Source organism: Gobius niger (assembly GCF_951799975.1).
Source record: "Gobius niger genome assembly, chromosome: 11".
NCBI classification, from domain to species: domain Eukaryota; kingdom Metazoa; phylum Chordata; class Actinopteri; order Gobiiformes; family Gobiidae; genus Gobius; species Gobius niger.
Genome location: NC_136862.1, coordinates 32,833,584 through 32,854,832, shown reverse-complemented (window position 1 = coordinate 32,854,832; position 21,249 = coordinate 32,833,584). Strand labels below are relative to the sequence as shown.

The window sequence follows — 21,249 nt, the reverse complement described above, 5'->3', positions numbered from 1 at the left end:
GCTAGTAGCAGCACCGGGGCTAAACCTGACAGTACCAGCTGTGGTGTACTGGGTGCTTTTTCATTCTTTTCTGAGCACAGAGAAAAGGCTTATCTTCCTCACGCCCAAAAATGGGGTCCAAGATACTCCAATCCCACGTTTGCGATGTGTGAGTACTAGCAGAGTTTGATTGTTGGACCAGTTTGTGAGGGAAATACACAACTTATCGATTTGGATGAAGGATCATAACACAACCTATATATAACGTGAGCCTAAAAGCAGAAATAAAGATACATTTGTCATATTTGACCAAACGCAGACCATGTTCCATGAGAACGGCAAGTTACTGTTGAGCAAAACGTTAGCTAAACAAAGCTAGCATATTAGCCACGGCCATTTTTGAATGAATGGAACAGCTTCTACGATCCCAATTGGCTTGTTGCACAATGTGGCTACGCTAGTTCCTCTGAGCTGAAGCTGTGGGCGCTAGTACTTCCTGTTCGTATTCATTTCCATTAAGATTAGCTCAGACCAGTGAGTTCCTGGTAGAAATATTTCCATAGAGGAGACGTTTATGTTTGTGAGGATCAGTGAGTTTGTCTTGAAGCTACAGGCTAATTTAACCTCTCAACTCCCGCCTGAACCGAGAGGATCTTTTTTCCTCACGTCATCACATTTTTTTTCCCATCATTTTTGTCCCTTTTTTGTCATTTTTTGGTCACATTTTTTTTTTTTTTTTGTCCATTTTTTAACACATTTTTGTATTTTTTTTGTCACATTTTTGCCATTTTTTGGTCAAATTTTTATCATATTTTTTGTCATTTTTGGTCAATTTTTGGTCAATTTCTTGTGACATTTTTGTCACATTTTTGCCATTTTTTTGTCACGTTTTTATCACATTTTTGTCACATTTTACCACATTTTTGTCACATTTTTGCCATTTTTTTGTCAAATTTTTATCACATTTTTGTCACATTTTATCACATTTTTGTCACATTTTTGTAATTTTTTTGTAATTTTTTTGTCAAATTTTTATCACATTTTTATCACATTTTTGCCACTTTTTCATCAATTTTTTGTCCCTTTTTTGTCAATTTTTTATCACATTTTTGTAATTTTTTGGTCATTTTTTTATCACATTTTTGTTATTTTTCGTCAATTTTTCGTCAATTTCTTGTGACATTTTTGTCACATTTTTGCCATTTTTTTGTCACATTTTATCACATTTTTGTCACATTTTTGTAATTTTTTTTGTCACATTTTATCACATTTTTGTCACATTTTTGTAATTTTTTTGTCATTTTTTTGTCAATTTTTTATCACATTTTTATCACATTTTTGCCACTTTTTCATCAATTTTTTGTCCCTTTTTTGTCAATTTTTTATCACATTTTTGTCATTTTTCGTCAATTTTTTGTCAATTTCTTGTGACATTTTTGCCACATTTCCATCATTGTTTTCGTCGAGAAAATGTGCTCGGTTCAGGGTTAATGCATTACACAACTTGAAATAGTGCCTTTTTATATATATATTTTTTATAGCATGTTAGCCTTTAGCTTCAAGACAAACTATCGATCCTTCATGATCACAGGCGTCTCTGATCTGAACTCGTTTCATCATGATTTGAACACAGTAAATGATCATCTACCGGGAACTCACCGCCCACAACATAATCTTTAGAAAATATGATAATTATTCCAGGAAAAGAAAACAGACAGGAAGTACTAACACTCACAACTTCAGGTCAGAGGAACTAGCATAGCCATACCGTGCAACAAGCCAATATGGCGGACATCGTAACTAGGGGGATGCGTCATAAATACCCGGATTGCCGTCTTCATCAATCAGCTCCCTCACAGCGAGTCGAGTGTGTGTTACACCGAGAGCAGCCCCACGAGCAACAAGCAACAAACTACTTCAGTTCCATGTTCATTTAGAAGAGTCAAAGGTTGGATTTGAATAGTTTTACAGTCGTACAGGGTTTTGTTAATGAAACAGAAAGCAGCGGTGAAAGCCCTCACTGTGAGTCTTTCTCCGTTTTTGCTGAAGGACTTTCTGTAGCGGCCTTCACAGAGGGATTAGTGGAAGTGTGACGGAAACGGAAGGAGTAAGCGGTTTCGGAAAGAGCTGTGATATTAGTATAAGAAGTTGCTGATAGACTGGAAGTAGTTTCCCTATCAGCTTGAACATAGATGTAGAGGAACTTAGCCCCCACCAAATGGATCCGCTCTCATATGTTTTTGTTGTGTGTATCGACTGTAAAAGTATCGATACAGGCTCAAAACTGCCTCTCTCTGCTGTCAGTCTGCTGTCAGTCTGATCATCTGCTGAAACCTTCAGAAAGTGTCCCGCTTTAACGCTACAGTCGCCACCTCACCAGCTGTTCTTACATTCATCCTGTGACTAAGCAATGCTGAGTATTTATTCAATCTGTTCCTCAGTACATTTCATGCACACATGAGTAACACCTCCACAGAGCAGCGTGAGGCAAAGACATCCAACAAAGTCACTACCGCGAAACGACACACTGCAGAGCCTTGTATTACTAGCACTGATGTCCGACAGTAGCTCCATCTGCAGAACCGGAGAGGCATTGGAGTTTGTTTTGATGGGGAGTGAAGGGAGGAGAGATCTGCAGCTCATGCTGAACCGGAAGAAGTTTTGAATATGTCATTTCTGATCAATCGAGCATTATCTAAACAACAACATGAAGGATAGAGATGAAGATGTTACTGATAACCAGTCAAAACGATAATACCAAGGGCTGCACCGATCCGATACTGGAATGTGATATCGGAACCGAATAAATACAATATTGGGTGTCATTTCCAAGTATTAATAGACAATTACTGAACAGATCACTTCCAAACTGTTCATTTAGATGGAGTTACGTCCTGTTTACAGAAGTATGCTCTCTTCCCAAAAAACTATTCAAGTCAGCAGAGTGGGACCTCTTCAGGTATTCAAAAGATGATCGAGGTGTTATTGTTGCTGATGGACAAAGTTGCAGCAAAAGGCGCTGATAAGTCAAATATGAAACAACATTTTGCAGATATTCCTTAACTGTAAATGTCCAAGTCAAGGTAACGAACTGCATAATTCCCAAGAAAGTTTGTCCAAATGTTCGGAAACAGCCGCCACAACTGGCTCAGTATAGAAAACAAAAAGTTAATGCGCTCCACTCTGCTTCAGCGTAAACAGAAAGAAACGTGAAAGTGCAAACACACACGTGATATTTAACTGTTGAAGCGAGTCCTGTTACTGCACTTTAGAAACACGTTTCCTCAGTCTGTTCATCAAAACATCTGACAGATAGTGAAGCAGCAGCAAACGTTTTGATAACATAAAACCTCATGTGGGCTAATGTGTCTGTATATATATATATATATATATATATATATATATATATATATATATATATATATATATATATATATATATATATATAATGAAATCTTTATGATAATTATGATCATTTTAAAGCATTGATTATTATAAATTATTAAATAATAGATTAAATATTGTAATTGTTGGACAGCACTAATTTAATTGAGCGCCAACAATCCAGACCATTTTTCATGATATTTGTAGCACCACAGAGTGTTCTATGTTATAGTGGCTCGTTTGAAAGACTCTAAGCTCTCCGTAGGTGAAAACAGTTTAATTCTACGTGCCTCAGTTCCCGAGCAATCTTAGCTAAACAGAGGTTGTTTTGATCAAAAATCACTGTTTTTTTTTCTAGAAACGGAGATAATGGGTGTTTTATGCAACACTCTCCTTTCTGATTAACTCCTCTCTCCTCTCTGGACAGACACTAACGTTATGTGAAGAGGCAAATGCCTAAATATCTCCGTTTCAAGTCAAAAACACCGCGTGTTGTTGATCGGAAACAGCCTGGTTCTCAGATTGACTTCAACAGGACGTTTCTCAGCCGTCCTTAGACCGATTTGACCATTTACAAAACGCAGAGAAATGGTCAAATCTCAACTGTGTCGATCTTTCCGTGGAAAGCTGCTCCGCTTTGTTTGTTTAGTGTAGAAAAGTCCAGTGATCCTTATTGTCTCATTGTGACCATGTCTGCGAAAGGCGCTATATAAATAAAGATCTTCTTCTTCTTCTTCTTATTTAATGTTGATCTGTAACATCTCGATAAAACTTTATTGAAAGAAGAAACCATTCACTCACAGCAGCCACTTGTAAGAAACTGTATTGGTATCGGATAGCATCGGATATCGGCAGATACTCAAACCCCGAGTATCGATATCGGTGTCAGAAGCTAAAAAGCTGGATCGGTGAATCTCTAATAATACGTCCTATTTAAGACAGTCTGAACATAGTCGTTTCTAATAACAACTCTACAGCTAATGGCTACACGGTCGTTCTACAAGCATCAGAACACGTCCTCCCCACCACAAAACCAACACCGAGATCAAAACAAACACACTCTCAAACAACTCCAACTTCCCCCTCTGCTAAAAACCACAGTACACGGCGGTAAAAAACCCCCACAGGTGAAAGAGTCAACAGTCAGCTCTCCATACTTGAGAGGAAGTCATTAGGTGGAGGTGGTAGAGCAGACTTTAGCTGCAGATCAGAGGAAGCCCCGTCTGACTGGTCTGTGTGCGTTGCAGGATAAGACCTCGGCGCTCAGCCTCTCCAACGTGGCGGGCGTTTTCTACATCCTGATCGGAGGCCTGGGGCTCGCCATGATGGTCGCGCTCGTCGAGTTCTGCTACAAGTCACGCATCGAGTCCCAGAGGATGAAGGTGAGCGTGCCTGCAAAAGGCCAATCAGACTCATTACAGTGTGGACCAGTGGTTCTCAACCTTTTGGAGCCAGGACCCCAATTATAACAGTTAAAGGGATTCGTGACCCCTCCGTCTAGGTTACACCGTGAGAAATAGGAACACTAGCCTACATAATTCTTAAAAAACAAAGAAAAAAAACAAACAAATGGCTAAAATATATTCATGAAATTATGAACAAATAATGGCATTCTGGTAAAATAGTAAACGTGGTGCAACAAAATATTAGGTTATATGCAAATAAAAGTATGTATAAATTATCTGGCGACCCCCCAAATTTGTCTCGCGACCCCCTTGGGGGTCCTGACCCCCAGGTTGAGAACCCCTGGTGTGGAGAATAGTATATTATCAGTCTGGAATGAAGTATTTAGCTTTAAGAAGCTTTTAACCTTCTTACAGTGAGGTTTTTTTTTTTTACCATATTGTTATTTTTCTTCACATTTTCAAACTCCAAACTGAGGTAGTTGGACAGGGGCGAAGCCAGGAATTATTTTTACGGGGGGGGGGCCAAGGGGGTCCAGTTATATTACTGGGGTGGCACTTCAAAAAGACGATGAAAAAATCCACTGCCGTCCAAAGTAAGATTGACCGACCAAAAAGTATTGGGAAAAGTGCTGAATGTAGTAATGGGACATATACATTTTTGCCTTGCATTTTAAGTGGGTTATGTATGAGAATGTTCTGAATACAATATTATAAGCTTATGCTGCTGTGGAATTAGTGTGTTTAAGTTAAAGTAGTTGGCCTTTTTTGTGTTTTATCCTATTTATCACTTGTAGCTAAAGCCTGTGCCTTTGGGGTTCCCTGTGGATCCCAGCCCCCTGCTGCCTGTGTAAGCGCCGCCCCTGCACGCTGCCGCCTCAGCCTCTGAACCGGCTGAGAGCCTCTTACAGGGCTCGGGGCTTCAGAAACTCTGGATATTAGCTTTGCAGGAGAACCCCCGCATATACACACCGTGCCACGTGCGCTGCTTCGTGATGACGGGCGCGTTTTTGGACGATGTTTTGAACGACAGTCTCTTTCTAAGCCTTCAGTGACAGCTCCAGTGTCTGAGTGTACAGCACACACTCTGAACAATCTATGCGGCGTCTTTCCCGCTCACTTCAGCTGGTTGTAGTAAAACACAGAGTGCGACCAGCCCACACCTGTCACTGCCTTTGCCCGAAGCCGCTCCCGAGCCGCTACAGAGGGACGGAGAAATTTGCCGACATCGTGGGACTCTCAGAGCGGGGGAGGAACAGGGAAAGTGGCCTTGACAGGGGAGACGCTGAGCTGACCGAGCTACATTCACATTACGCATTTGTGCACGAGCGCAGCAGGAACAGTCGAGTAGAGGGACGGATGGAGAGAGAGGGATGAGATGCCAGTTCCCCTCTCGTTTTTAGGGAGGAAATAGCTAGTTTGTGTGCTTGTCCAATTTGCAGTGGTTATAGCCTATGATATATTTCTATCTAGTGCAGGAGTGCCCAAAGTGGGGCCTGCGTCCCAAATTTGGCCCGCCAGAGGGTGACCTACTTTTGCGCATGTGGTTAATACTAACTCTCTTCCATTCATTCTTAATGGTAAATATGGATGCAGTACACTTTTTGGCCACCATCGTCAAATTGGGGGCGCTGTTTCACTCCTTTAGCACAGTTAAGGAAACACCAACTTTTATTGCAAAGGTTGTTACATCACCAAAGGTTCATGTTAAAAATTGACTTATAAAAGAATTGATGCTGAACTGACACTGACATTTCAAAATCATATAATGTTGCATTTCCTTTGAGTTAACAAATGAATGAGGTAAAGTCACTGTAGGTGCTGTAGATACAGGTGTTGTTGTTTTTTTAAATTTTGCACTACATTGCTGCAATTGTTGATTTTGTTCAACTAAAACTAGGCTTTTGCCAGAGCTAACATTTGTTTTAATATAGCATGTTACTTGCATAGATACAGTAAAATCAAATGCAACTGTTTAGGCTACGGAAAAATAAAATAAAGTAACATTATTATCTGCAGCAGTGGTTTCGCTCGGGATAATTTCTCTCCTTCATTTTGAAGGACAGGGTTGAAAAAAAATCCGTCATGAGCGATTTTTATCCTTCATGAATTCGTCTCTCGTAAGCGTTATTTTTTTTTTTTTAATAAATGTGTATATATATAGGCTGCATATTATTTATGTTAGTAAAAATGTGAGATTGCAGGATAAATGGAGCTAAACTAAACCTGATCTGAACAGTCATGGTACATTTTGCAACAGAAATGTGAATAAACTCGTGCGTAAAAGTCTCAGAGGAGACGACTTTCAGAGCGTCACCTGCTCATCAATATCAATCTAAATCTAAATCTGATTTAGGCTCAGATTACGCTAATACAAATGTAAAGTGGAGCTTATTATTTGCATTTTTTCAATTTTAACGTAATGTAAGAGACGGTGGGTGAACGGGACAATGTTTACCAGTTCCATCACGGCACTACGGCCCGCTACGCACATGGGGAGGGAGAGAGAGAGGGGATATTATTAGCCGTTAACCGCGTTTGCATCGTGGTAAATGACGGAGAATCTTCGGTTACTGTAACCTCTGATCTGCAGTTATATGTGTTTCACGCTTGACGTCGCCGTGTTTGGGCCGCGACCCACAGACACTTTTTCATATTGGCCCTCAGAGACAAAAAGTTTGGGCCCCCCTGGTCTAGTGGTTATACGACGTTTACCTGCATATCACATAGACTACACCACTACAAAGCACTGGGAGGAAAGCGCTGAGCATCTTCGCAGTAACACTTGCTGTTGGATCAATGGCCGTGTTGATTTATCAGCGGTTTGTGCCGTATTTCCGTGAATATGAGGCGGATTGTGAACACTGACTGATGTGTAGTGTGCTCTTCACTGTTCCCACAGCCTGTTATTTCTTGACATGATGCTGTGAACGATCAGGAGCAGATCACCTCTGCCTGTCCAATCATGATTCGTCACAACCCGCCCTTCATGGCTTTTGCGGATGTTCCAGCTCATGTGTATTGGTCAATAGTGGTCGGGTTTTGCGTTTTCTCACATTGGCAATGTCACTTCAGGTCAGTCATAGCTGTTGAAAGCTGTCACGCTTCATTTTCCTTCAGTCTGTGACAGTTACTCTGTGTCACTTTAGCGTACACTGGCTTCTTGCAAACATTTTAAGGTCCTCTGTTTGTGAGATTTTAACAGTTCCTTCTGACCAGCATTTGGAATCAAGAAATGAAACATCCAGGTATCGCACATCATCCATAACACTTTTCACAGAGCAGTTTGCCCTGCGAGATTTGTCTTTCAATGTTTTAAAAGAACTTTGGGTCTTGGGAAGCGCCTCGGTGCAGCAATCTTGTGAAATTTGGAAACTCACCCCTCTTTTGCAAACGTTTGTCTCTGCAAGTCAGTGGTACACAGCTGCAGGCTTCATTTTTATCTGACAATTATCACAACTCCTGCAGCTCTTATTAAACGTTGGATCGTCTTCACTGCGCCGCGCCTCCAAAACAGAAGCAGGCAATAATTGTACCTGGGAAATCAAAGCACCATTTGTGGGAAAGTGCAGTCCCCAAAAATGATGAAAGCCTGAGCAGAATGAGACAGGATCGCATGCAGAGTGTAAGTCCAGTCCAGCTCATGCTTTCTTCACTAAGAGTCTCAGCGGTCAGACACAACGCTGACGTGGACACGCGTGTTTTTGTTGCATTAACGGCACAAGCCACGAACCAAATCCAATGTGTAACAGAGCAACGCCATGAACCATGCGAGTAGAAGCAACGGTCCATTCACTGCAATGCAAGAAGACTCCAATCTGAGGCTTGGTAGTAACGTATTATACAACTAAAAACACAAAGGAGAAATGGCGTACATCAGGGGTGGCCAACCCGCGGCTCTCGAGCCGCATGCGGCTCTTGGCCAATCAGAGTGCGGCTCTTTGCATAATTGGATAAGTTTAATACAATGCGGCTCTTTGCAAAATAATTGGTAAATATTTCCCATAAACTGTAACAGTCTTTGACCAAAAATCTAACCATCGTCCTACAGACCCTGTTTCCATCTCTACACATGTTTCTCCCTCCTAGAGGCGGTGTGTAAAAGGTGCAGCAGCTTCACTCACAGCGGGATGTAGGTTGAACAACAGGCAGGCAGATCGTGGCACTAGGATTAGCTTCTGTGCTTTTCAGGTTTCTGATCAGGCTACTCTTTATTTGATGTAATTTGGCCTCACATTCACAGAAAAAGATCAAAATTAGGAAATGGAAAAAAGCGGTGCTCTTTTGAAGAATATGAGGCGAAGCGCGACATCGTAACGCGGAAATACGCAAAGTCATGACTTTTCTTTCACATGTGACTGAAACTGTAACAGATGCAACTTAAAACAGAATCTCAGACGTCCAGAGGCTCCTGGTTAAAGTTCATGAACTTTGTGCAGCCTAGAGTGCGTTCTCTGCACAGTCCAGTCCGGACCGAGCTGCAGGCACTGAGCGCACAGGCCAGGGGCGAATCAGAGAAGGGGGCTCAGTGGGCAGGGCCCCACATACAAACACACCCCAGCATTAAAAAAATAAAAAATCTAATTCTGTCTCAGTCAGAGCAGAAAGCACAACATTTCAGTAAATATACATGTATTTCAATCTTGGTGAGGAGTAAAACCATTAAATCTAACACAATTATTGAACAAAAAAAAGCAAAAGGCATAAAGTTATAGTTTACTGTGATTAAATAAAACGGTCACATTCTATTTAATCACAATAAACTAGCGCCCCGGGATCTCGCTAATGGTCGGTGCCTTTGTGGCTCTTCAGAGGATCAAGGTTGAAAATTTCGGCTCTTGGTCTCTGACTAGTTGGCCACCCCTGGCGTACATCCTCCGGACACAGTTCGCAAGCTCCAGAAAACTTAACTTGGTAGTTAGTTAGCACAGAGCCGATTAGCCCTAGCCTGCTTATGAAACTCTTGATATTTGAATTAGTGCTCCTAAGGTGTTGTTGCGCCTTACAATATAGTTCCCCTTTATATCTGCTTACAGAATCCACATGCTTCATTTTGTGCAGCTAGACTTGGATTGTGTAACTACTCACAAAACTGTAGTTAAATAGGGAAAACGTGGAAGAGCTTGGTCGCTTCCAACTAACTGACTAAGCGCACGCACAAAGACCAGACAGTTACGCATCAACTCGTCTAAGCTTTCGTAAGAACATTTCTCAGTATCCAAAAACAGTGGCCTGTTTCTTCAAGCCCTTTTTGACGTCTTGGACTGGTCCCCATCTGGTTATCCTGTACATGTTTCCCCTTGGACTTATCATTCACAATCACGGACGACAATTCCAAAGTTACGCAGATCCATCGCTCCTGCCACCGTATCCACCGTCACAAACTGCCTCTCTGCAATAAAATCCTGGATGGACGGCAACTTCCTTACACTCAACTGCAATAAATCTGAAATGATCGTCATTGGTCCCAAATCCCTCCTCCCCTCCTCTCAGGACTTCACTCTCTCCGTCGATGGCCACACAGTCACCACCTCTCCCCAGATCCCAAATCGTGGTTTCATTTTCGACCCCACACATCCGTCAAATCACTAAAACTGCCCTTTTTCCGCCTCCGTAACATCGCTCGCCTCCGCCCCGCCCTCTCCACATCCGCTGCTGAAACTCTCATCCATGCATTTATCACATCCAGACTCGACCACTGCGACAGCCTCCTGTATGGTCTCCCCTCCTCTGATTTACAAAAGCTGCGATATGTTCCAAACTCCGCCGCCCGCCCGCCTGCTCACCCACACCCGCTCCAGAGACCACATCCCCCCCGTCCTCCAGCAGCTTCACAGGCTCCCCGTACAACAGTGCAACCATTACAAAGCTCTGCTCATCACCTACAAAGCCCTCAACAACCTGGCCCTCACAGACCTCCTACAACGCCACCGCTCTGCCGACTTAAACCTTCTCAAACACCAAATCAAGGCACCTTCGCCATCGCCGCCCCCACCCTCTGGAACTCACTCCCCATCCACATCAGAAACTCAGACTCACTGACCACCTGCACAAAACTGCTCAAAACTAGGGCTGGGTACTTCAACGATACCTGCGTTTCGGTACCGGTGCCTTGACGGTGCTTTTTCCGATACCTATGTTATTTTAATTGATTTAAAATAATGTGGTCGCGTCCCTTTGGGATTTGCTCCAGGCATGCCCTATTGGGACAAAGCCTCGTGGCGGGACTCTGCCTCCGAGCTGGCCTGGTGTCGCCTCGGGGTCTGGGCATCTCTTCTGAGAGTGCCGCCTCCGTGACCCGGCCCGGGATGAAGCGGAAGAAAATGGATGGATGGATAAAATAATGTGTGTGAAAAAGTATTGTTTAGGAGAAAATCCTTAAACAGCACAACAAAACACAGGCCACAGCAGCGTCACCTGTAACTTGAGCAGAACTTAAGCAGCGATTAAAAGAGAGAAAGGTCAAAGGTTATTACCTCCTGAACTGCAGAGACCGACCAGATCCACATCAGGACTGTTTTCTTTCAGTTAAACTTTTCTAAACACTGCGCTGTTCGACAAAGTGAAAACAGTGCCGAAAATTAGAACCAAACAAAAAATGTGTATCAATACCGTCCCCTACCGGAGCTTTTCGGTCGGTACCAAGTAGGTACCGTTTAATGGTACCAAACCCTACTCAAAACGTGCTTGTTTCAGCTCGCCTACAACCTACAATAGCACTCTCATCTTTGTTTGTTTGTCTCATTCGTGAAGCGTCTTTGAATTCCTTGAAAAGCGCTATATAAGACTTATGTATTATTATTATTAATCAGAAAATGCTCATTTCCGGATTCAGAGAGAGTCTTCAAGCGCACATTAATGTTAGCGATAGCAGCAGTAGAGTCGCTGCTGAATGAACTGTGGATATTTGGTCTCACTAGCTGGAAAACTCCATCGTGCGTACATATCGTTTAATAACAATATAAAGTAGCTGAAGTCACAGACAAACAGACAAACAAAAAGTCACACCAGTGAGTTCAGCTTAGTTTAAAAGTGTCCTCTCATCACTTCCTTTGCCTTTGTTAACCTCTTAACTCCCGCCTGAACCGAGAGCATTTTCTCCAGTTCAGTTTTACCCAAACCCTGTAGGCCAGAGTAACACCTCATTTGAAAGCATTCATTTTTTTTCAATTTTTTTTTTAAATCATTTTTTTTCAATTTTTTTTTCAATTTTTGTCACATTTTTTGTCACGTTTTTTGCATTTTTTGTCTTTTTTTTGTCATTTTTTGTCACGTTTTTTGTCATTTTTTGTCTTTTTTTTGGGGTCATTTTTTGTCACATTTTTTGTCTTTTTTAGTCATTTTTTTGGGTCATTTTTTGTCACATTTTTGTCACATTTTTGTCACATTTTTTGTCATTTTTTGTCACATTTTTTGTCACATTTTTTGTCTTTTTTTGTCATTTTTTTGGGTCATTTTTTGTCACATTTTTGTCAATTTTTAGTAATTTTTTTAATCATTTTTTTGTCTTTTTTGTCATTTTTTGTCACGTTTTTTGTCAACGTTTTGTCACATTATTGTCACATCTTCATCATTGTTTTCGTCTCAGTTCTGTCGCTATTTTCACACCTTTTTTCTAGAAGCTTTTGGATTGGGGTAAAGCCAAACTGGAGAAAATGTGCTCGGTTCAGGTGGGAGTTAAGGGGTTAACTGAATAAAACGTGAATTACCGTAAACATTTTCAGGCGATCTCTGTCCATTCACTTGAACGAACGAGAGCGTCTGTTTCACCCACAGGGGGCGCTGTGAACACAAATGTAAATGTACCTGATGCACTGGAGCAGGAGTCTTCAGTAGAAACGTGGAAAGTCTCTGGTTGAGCCGGAGCTGGCAGAGACACAGCGAGGCCTAATTGAATGTGGTGCAGCAGATCTGAGCGCTGTTTTGCCTCCGCTCCCACAGGGCGCCGCGCCTCCACTTAAACGTCCGAGCATCTGCGGCGGCCGCCCTCTCCCGCCTCGGAACAAACCGCAGCCTCATTAAAAAGCACGGCGTTAGTGCGACTGAAGGCGTCACAGATCCACAAACAGAGCGTCTTCACGTCTGAAGAGCCGTCCTTCTGTCCGACGGAGGCTCCAGTCCAAACACTTCCAAGAGCATTAAAGAGGGGAACATGAGCCGCTAAATGAACGCAAGAATCAGCTGCTTGGGGCCCCGCGACTATCAAAGGTTCTGCAGTTTCACCATTTCACCCCTAAAGCTCTGTGGTGCTCAAGTGGAACCAGTTCATTGTGAACAAAAGAACCCCATTTGTACACACTGGTTTTGGATGGATTTGACTTCTGGATTCCATTGAAAGCATTTAAAGTGGACATATCCTGCATATGGAGCTGAAAAAAACACTTAAAAACATTATTGCGGGCGCCTTAGTGCAGATATTTTACGTTTTATGATTTATAATGATGCGATACAGGTTTAGAGCAGGTGAGGCCTTTGCCTGGGGCTCCTCCTGCTGGTAGGTGTGGGAATAGAAATAAAGAAAAAACTTTCAGCACAGCTCATGGATTATGGGCTTTAAAAACGTGGACAACAGTTCTGGGTTTAAACAATGATACAATCGTATCCAGGAAGTACAGAACGGAGCGCTGACACAGTAGAAGAAGAAACCGAGGAGGATCACTGTGTTAACGGTGTGAATGTAGTGAAACACTGCTCCAGGTCACTTATGTACATTAGGCACTCAAATCTGGAAAGCTTGTTACTGGAGCATTCATTTGAAGATTTCTTAGTACTTTTACTAATGTTTCAACAGTGCTAAGCTCCCGAACCAAAGCAGTGAGTGCCGTGAGGTGTGAGCTTGAATTGGGCAGAACTGATATGTGGCTATTGTCCTGTGGTGTGACTTGTGTTTATTTACATCGACCTATTGTTTTTCTAATGAACTCTATTGCGATGCAAAGTGTTGGAGAATAAACAGTGTTGTCTGAGAGGATGGATGAAGAACAGGCAGCAGGCTGGATGTCTTATGCAGGAGAAGTTTAATTACCATCGGTGCGGGACCCTGAGACACGAACTCGAGACATTGCACTAGTCCTACCATTCAAGTCTGTCTGTGCTTCCACAGAAGAGGGATAAATGCCCTCTCAGAGCGTCAGACTGATACACAAACAAGCATTCAGAGGCTGAGAGTCTGAGCACCACAGGCAAGGCTCTGACTGACCCAGTCTCACCCAGTCTCACCCAGTCTCACCCAGTCTGACCCAGTCTGACCCAGTCTCACCCAGTCTCACCCAGTCTGACCCAGTCTGACCCAGCCTGACCCAGTCTGACCCAGTCTGACCCAGTCTGACCCAGCCTGACCCAGCCTGACCCAGCCTGACCCAGTATGATAAATAGTGATTTAAGTTTATTCTCTAACACAGTGGTTCTCAACCTGGGGACAAATTTGGGGGGTCGCCAGATCATTTAGATAAAATATACATATTTTCATTAGCAAATAATCTAATGTTTTATTGTAGCATGTGTTTGCTATTGTACCAGAGGGCCATTATTTGTTTCATGAATTTTATTTCTTAATAATAATTAATTTTGTTTTTTAAGAATTATGTAGGCTAATATTTTTCACGGTGTGACCCGGGCGGGGGGTCCCGAACCCCTTTACCTGTTATAATGGGGGTTGCGGCTCCAAAAGGTTGAGAACCACTGCTCTAACACACATGACCTCGAGTTTTTGAATAGTTGCTTCATAACTGAATCGTTGATGAGGATGAACTCTCAGTGGAATGACACAGTCTTGATATCACTAAAGCACTGATCGGTTTCCAATCTACTGTATAGCAGCCTCAATACAATATAATAGAAAGGGCCCCCTGTGCTCTTTGGCTTGGGGCCCCAGCAACCCTTGCTTCGCCACTGACAAGAATCCCATGCCTTTGAGCACACGTTTGTGTAAATCTAAACTACTTTCTACTGACAAGACCTCATGGAGACACAGGAACATAAAGTTCATTAATCATTTCTCATCTGCATCTGGTTCTTTATCGATTCCAATGAATTAAAAAATAGGCTATTATAACATGTGCATGTTTTTATTTGAACAGGAGAGCTAACAACTTGACTTATTTTGACCTAAACTTCCTCATACAAAGCATTTAAAATAAGTGATTGTAAAATGGTTATTAAATGAACGAGATGTAGAGCTGACCCTCGTTTCTCTAAAACGTTCAGCTTGTGACGGCCGGTGTTAATGAAGCTCAGAGGAGGAGCTGCACCTGAACACATTGTTAGGGATTTTCTTACTTATTTTTACATTCCACTATTTTTATGAACGAGGGACGAGGGGTTTCCTTGCCAGCTCCTCAGCGCTGTAGTTTTGGAATGATCCGAGCGAGCACACAGAAGCTCATGTGTTCACACGTGCTTGTTGTTTTGGTTTAGTATGTAAACACGTTCATCAGCGTTTACAGAGGACAGATTCAGGCGACAGCAGGTTTAGAATATAAAGAAGCTGTGCTAATATGGTTCAGATGAATGGCTCAATCAGAACTGGTTCCCCGAGTCCAGCCGGTTCTTGATTACATCCCTAATCCAGGAAGTACAGATCGGACTTTCAGCAGCAGTAGAAGAAGAAATGGCCAGAGTGAACAAGATTCCTCAAAGCTGCGCTGACGAAGCAAAATAATATTCCGGATATGCTTTGACGAGGCGTTGGGTTAACCTCTTAACTCCCGCCTGAACCGAGAGGATCTTTTTCCTCACGTCATCAGATTTTTTTTCCATCATTTTTTTGTTGGGTATTCAACTCATTTTTGTAACTTTTTTGTCATTTTTTTTTTGTCATTTTTATCACATTTTGTAATTTTTTGGTCACATTGTCGTCACTTTTTCGTCAATTTTTTCGTCAATTTTTAATCAATTTTTTGTCATTTTTTTGTCACTTTTTTGTCACATTTTTGTAATTTTTTTGTCACATTTTGTCACATTTTTGTCAATTTTTTCGTCCATTTTTTATCAATTTTTTGTCTTTTTTCTCTCACATTTTTGTAATTTTTGTGTGAAATTTTTATCAATTTTTTGTAATTTTTTTGTCACTTTTGTCACATTTTCGTCACTTTTTCATCCATTTTTTCGTCAATTTTTTATCAATTTTTGTCATTTTTTTGTCACTTTTTTTGTCACATTTTTGTAATTTTTTTGTCACATTTTGTCACATTTTTGTCAATTTTTTCGTCCATTTTTTATCAATTTTTTGTCAATTTTTTGTCACTTTTTTGTCACTTTTTGTCACATTTTCGTCAATTTTTTCGTCCATTTTTTTATCAATTTTTTGTCATTTTTTCCCTCACATTTTTGTAATTTTTGTGTGAAATTTTTATTAATTTTTATGTAATTTTTTTGTCACATTTTGTCAGATTTTTGTCATTTTTTCGTCCATTTTTTTTGTCAATTTCTTGTGACATTTTTGTGACATTTTTGCCACTTTTTTGTCAATGTTTTCTCACTTTTTTGTCACATTTCCCTCTTTGTTTTCGTCTCAGTTTTGTTGCTATTCTCACAGCTTTTTTCCAGAAGCTTTTGGACTGGGGGTAAAGCCAAACTGGAGAAAATTGTGCTGGGTTCAGGTGGGAGTTAAGGGGTTAACATGTGTAAAAGATCATTTAAGTGTCCGCTGAAGTAGACCATGATGCATTGCTTGAATCATTAAATGGTTTAAACTTCCCTGAGACACGCCCCCCTCTGGACTGTGCTGTTCCTGTTCCTGTGGTGATACAGTGTTGAGCAGTGTCAGGGGTTAACTTCATATAAATCTGTCAGTGTGTGAAAGCGCTTCTCCGGAGTCTGTTTTGGCCCGGAGCGGTTAACGCCGTGATGCGCTTTGACAACGCCAACAAAACGCTTTTCAACGAGCAAAGACAAAGCTCCTATTTCCTGAGAGAACGGGAGCTTTGTCATGTTGTAGGACAAGTATTTCAAGATCCTGTGGTCGTTTGTGTTGTTGTTTCAGATATTCCAAACTCGTCCAGGAGCTTTGACATCTGAGCCTGGACTGAAATATGATCTGCTACTTACAGGGATGTTTCAGGATTTTTGACATAGGGCCTCATTTCATAGTTATTCAGAGTGTTGTTGATTTCTGGAGATTTTTTTTTTTTTTAGTGGTGTTTAGTTTAGTGATGCTAGGCTAGTGCATGTCTATGGTAACTAGTAGCCTGCATTAACCCCTTAACTCCCACCGGAACCGAGCACATTTTCTCCAGTTTGGCTTTACCCCAATCCAAAAGCTTCTGGAAAACAATGATGAAAATGTCACAAAAATGTCACAAGAAATGGACAAAAATGTGACGAAAAAATGTCAAAAATGTGACAAAATGTGACAAAAAAAATGACTAAAAAATAACAAAAAATTTGATAAAAATTTGACAAGAAAATTACAAAAATTTGACGAAAAAATTACAAAAAATGACAAAAAAATTACAAAAATGTGACAAAAAAAGACAAGAAAAGGACAAAAAATGTACGAAAAAATGACGAGAAAATGACAAAAAAATGACAAAAAATGACAAAAAAAATTACAAAATATGACACAAATTTGACAAGAAAATTACAAAAAATTTATGAAAAAATGACAAAACTGAGACAAAAATGTGATAAAAAATAGACAAAAAATTGACCAAAAAATGACAAAAAAGTTACAAAAATGAGTTGAATACCCAACAAAAAAATGATGGAAAAAAATATCTGATAACGTGAGGAAAAATATCTCTCAGTTCAAGCGGGAGTTAAGAGGTTAAAACAGTGCAAATCACTTCTAACATCAGGCTATTGATTAGGGGTACCTAATGGGTACCTCACGATTCGATACGATACGATACGCGATACATGGCTTACGATAACGATTATCTCACCATACACCGATACTGCGGTAATCGATATAGTGCGCACAAAAAATATGATGCATCATGACAAAAAAAACATCCTACTTTTACAATGTATTTTTACATACATACATTTCTTCTCATGTGCTTTGTACCCCTTTTTTCTGACCTATAAATCAGTGGTTCTCAACCTGAGGGTCGGGACCCCCAAGGGGGTCGTGAGACAAATTTGCCAGATCATGTAGATAAATATGCATATTTTTATTAGCAAATATTATAATATTTTATTGTCGCATGTGTGTGCTATTTTACCAGAGTGCCATTATATGTTCATATTTTTATTTTAGCCATTTGTTTTTTTCTTTGTTTTTTTAAGAAAAACATGTAGGCTAATGTTCCAATGGTTGAGAACAACTGCTATAAATGATCCCGACTTACACAGTGAAAATGGGTCAATAGATCTGTCATTTACATTTAAATAAACAAGAAACCACAGTCCTATTTCAAAAGGAATGAATGAACCCATAATTAATCTTCTTCATAAATATAAAAGCTATCATTAAAAGTAATTTAGTTGTGTGACAGTGCTTCAAACTGTAGTGCTGCCCCCTGCTGTCCTGACTGAATTCTTGATCATTATCGGCTTCTATTGACTGTGAAAACAGTGGAGCACTGCTGCCTCATTAATATGCATGACGTCACTAATTCATATGCATGATGTCATCAAAAGTATCGATATCAGGAAATCGTATCGTCCCGCAAAATATCGCGATATATCGGAAAATCGATATCGTGTCGCACTCCCACTACCGATATGAATGTCATTTTTGAAACACTCAAAAAAACGTATGTTTCAGCTGCATCAGCTTCCTGGTTGTAGCTACACAGCGGCGGAGTGATCTGCTCGGCCACCGGATCTACAGTAGTTTGTTTACCTGCAGCCGGCCTTACTACACGTGGAATTCACAAAGGAGCTTTCTACAAATCAGATATGGAGGACGACCCTGCAGAGGTTTTTAAAGCAGTACTAAGTAACTCATGCCCCTAGAGGCCATAACAGCAACTAGCACTAGCCTAGCACCACTAAACTCTTCAAATATAAGAACTGCATGAATTAAAAAATATATATATTCTCCAGAAATCAACAACACTCTGGGAAATGAGGCCCTGTCAAAAGTCCTGAAAATATCCCTTTAACCGAGAGCTCCAAACTACAGGGTTAGCAGGTCGTCTACACTACACAATACGGCCAAATTAAGTCGATATAGTGAGGTATTTGCTGAGTACATTATTCAACCTATAAATACCTGCTACCATTACGGTTTCCATCTCAGGCCCGGTTTATGAAGAGTTGGAGCAGTTGCTTCTCCTCACCTCATGGACCCGCTTTGAACCATGTCGTAACATTGTTCCCTCATCACATCTGTTTCTTCTTCTACTGCATCAGCGCTTCGTTCTGTACTTCCTGGAAACCAGCGCATCGCGGACGACATTACTTCAAATTAACGAAACAACAAGCGCAGAGTGACTGATCTTTCACTGCGGTCCCCAGAGGTCTCTTTTTCTCTTTTCTCTTTTTGGGGCTGGCTTAATGATGAAAAACCCCAAACTCCTCGGTGACTCTTTACGATGAAGACGCTGCAGAGTTAATGGCTCTACAACGTCTCTATCTGTCCTGTTTAATCCGGCCCTGACTGAAGTGCAGCCGGGGAGCTCCGACAGATGCGTTTTGTTTCTCCGTGAGCAGCACAGAGCTCTTCAGCCTGACGGAGCCACCGGAGACTCTGAGGCGGCTGGAAACGAATGAACCGGGAGTTATTTGGACCAATCTGTTTGACGTGTCAGTCTGTGGAGCAGCAGGCGTCAGGGGAGAGTACTAACCACGGATACGCATCATTAGGCTCGCCGCGGAGAGAAGGAGAACAGCTGAAACTGAAACGGAGAGGGAGAGACTGGACACTTCACAAAAGAACTCCCCGCAGCAGGCAGAAGGCTCTCGTCCTGTGGTTTTGACAAGCGCCGGTACCTGTTTAAGGCCAGATGGTGTTGGAGCGCAGACAGAGGGGTGTTCAGAGGGGCGTGGCTCGCTCTCCTCAACAGCTCGCCTCGCCTTTACCAGCAGCCGGCACATGACCTTTTTATTCTTGTCTCTTTTCTATTGCTTGTTTGACCCCTTTGCTCCCACCTGAACCGAGCACTTTTTCTCCAGCTTCACCCCAAGCCAAAAGCTGCTGGAAAAAAGGTGTGAAGATAGCAACACAAGTGAAAAAAGTGAGGAAAAAATGGACGAAAAAGTGACAAAAATGGATAAAAATTTGACAAAAAAGTGAGAACAATTTGACGAAAAATTGAGTAAAAATGGACAAAAAAGTGCTAAGAATTTGACAAAAAAAATGCAAATAATTTGACCAAAAAGTGACAAAAAAATGCTTCTGGAAAAAAGCTGTGAAACAAAATTGAGACGAAAACAATGATGGAAATGTGACAAAAAAGTGACGAAAAATGTATGAAGAAGTGGCAAAAATGTCACAAGAAATTGACAAGAAATGTGACCAAAAAAATTACTAAAAAATAAAAAAAAAAATTGACAAAAATGTGATAAAAATGTAGCAAAAAAAGTAGAAAAATGTGACAAAAAATGTGACAACAAAATTACAGAAAATGTGACAAAAAAAGTTATGAAAAAAGGAAAAAAGTGACAAAAAATGACCAAAAAATGACAAAATGTGACAAAAAAAAAATTTAAAAATAAAAAATGACCAAAAAAAAATGACAAAAATGTGTTAAAAAATTGACGAAAAAATTGATGAAAAAAATGACAAAAATGTGACAAAAATGAGTTAAATACCCAACAAAAAAAAGGCTGGAAAAAAAATCTGATGACGTTTGGAAAAAGCTCCTCTCGGTTCAGGCGGGAGTTAAGAGGTTAATAAGCTACTTTCTTCAGGACCATCATGGACTCTCTGCAGTAAGAAATCCACTGGAGGACCACTGGATTTGGGTAAAACTGAACTGGAGGAAATGCTCTCGGTCCAGGCGGGAGTTAAGAGGTTAACAACGTTGCAGATACGCACACATGTTAAGCAGTATCTTACTTGATGAATGAGAGAGTTATTGACTTACAACCCGTTACAAACCCTGTAGTGAGAACTCGTCACTATTGTAATGAAGCAGCAGTGATTTACAAGGAGCCGCGTGAATCTGCGCATAATACACCTCATTAAATATGCGCACATTTGCATATCAAATACGAACTCTGGCGGTGGTCGGAGGAGCTCGGCAACCAACACGACTTTATCTGGATCTCCTGCTGAAGCAACAACAGATAAAAAGCAGTTTTACACCAAATTAGAATAATATATGCCAACGTTTCTCTGGCAAAAATGAGGATATTTATCACTTAATAATTAATGCCAGAAAATTATTACCACAGAAAGTCCGGAGTAAATATTTCGGTGCGATCCGATTGGACCCGGAAGTAGATCTATGACATCATCACTTAACAGAAGTCAATCTGAGGCGGTGAATGTTCCATAGTAGATAGTAACTATGGCAACTGTCGAACTGCAAATGTTTTTGGCTAATATCTCTGTCGTTATTGGGGCAATCCACATGAAACAAAAGCGCTC

At 41.0% G+C, this 21,249-nt stretch overlaps 1 protein-coding gene across 2 annotated transcripts in view; it reads left to right on the top strand.

The window, feature by feature from the left end:
• LOC306970364 (glutamate receptor 1-like) overlaps positions 1-21,249 on the top strand; it is a 191,424-nt gene that overhangs the window by 166,156 nt on the left and 4,019 nt on the right. For both annotated transcript variants that reach the window (XM_079566320.1, XM_079566321.1), the window contains exon 17: positions 4,611-4,745. In XM_079566320.1, coding sequence (XP_079422446.1) covers positions 4,611-4,745 — 135 coding nt within the window. The remainder of the gene's footprint in view (positions 1-4,610; positions 4,746-21,249) is intronic.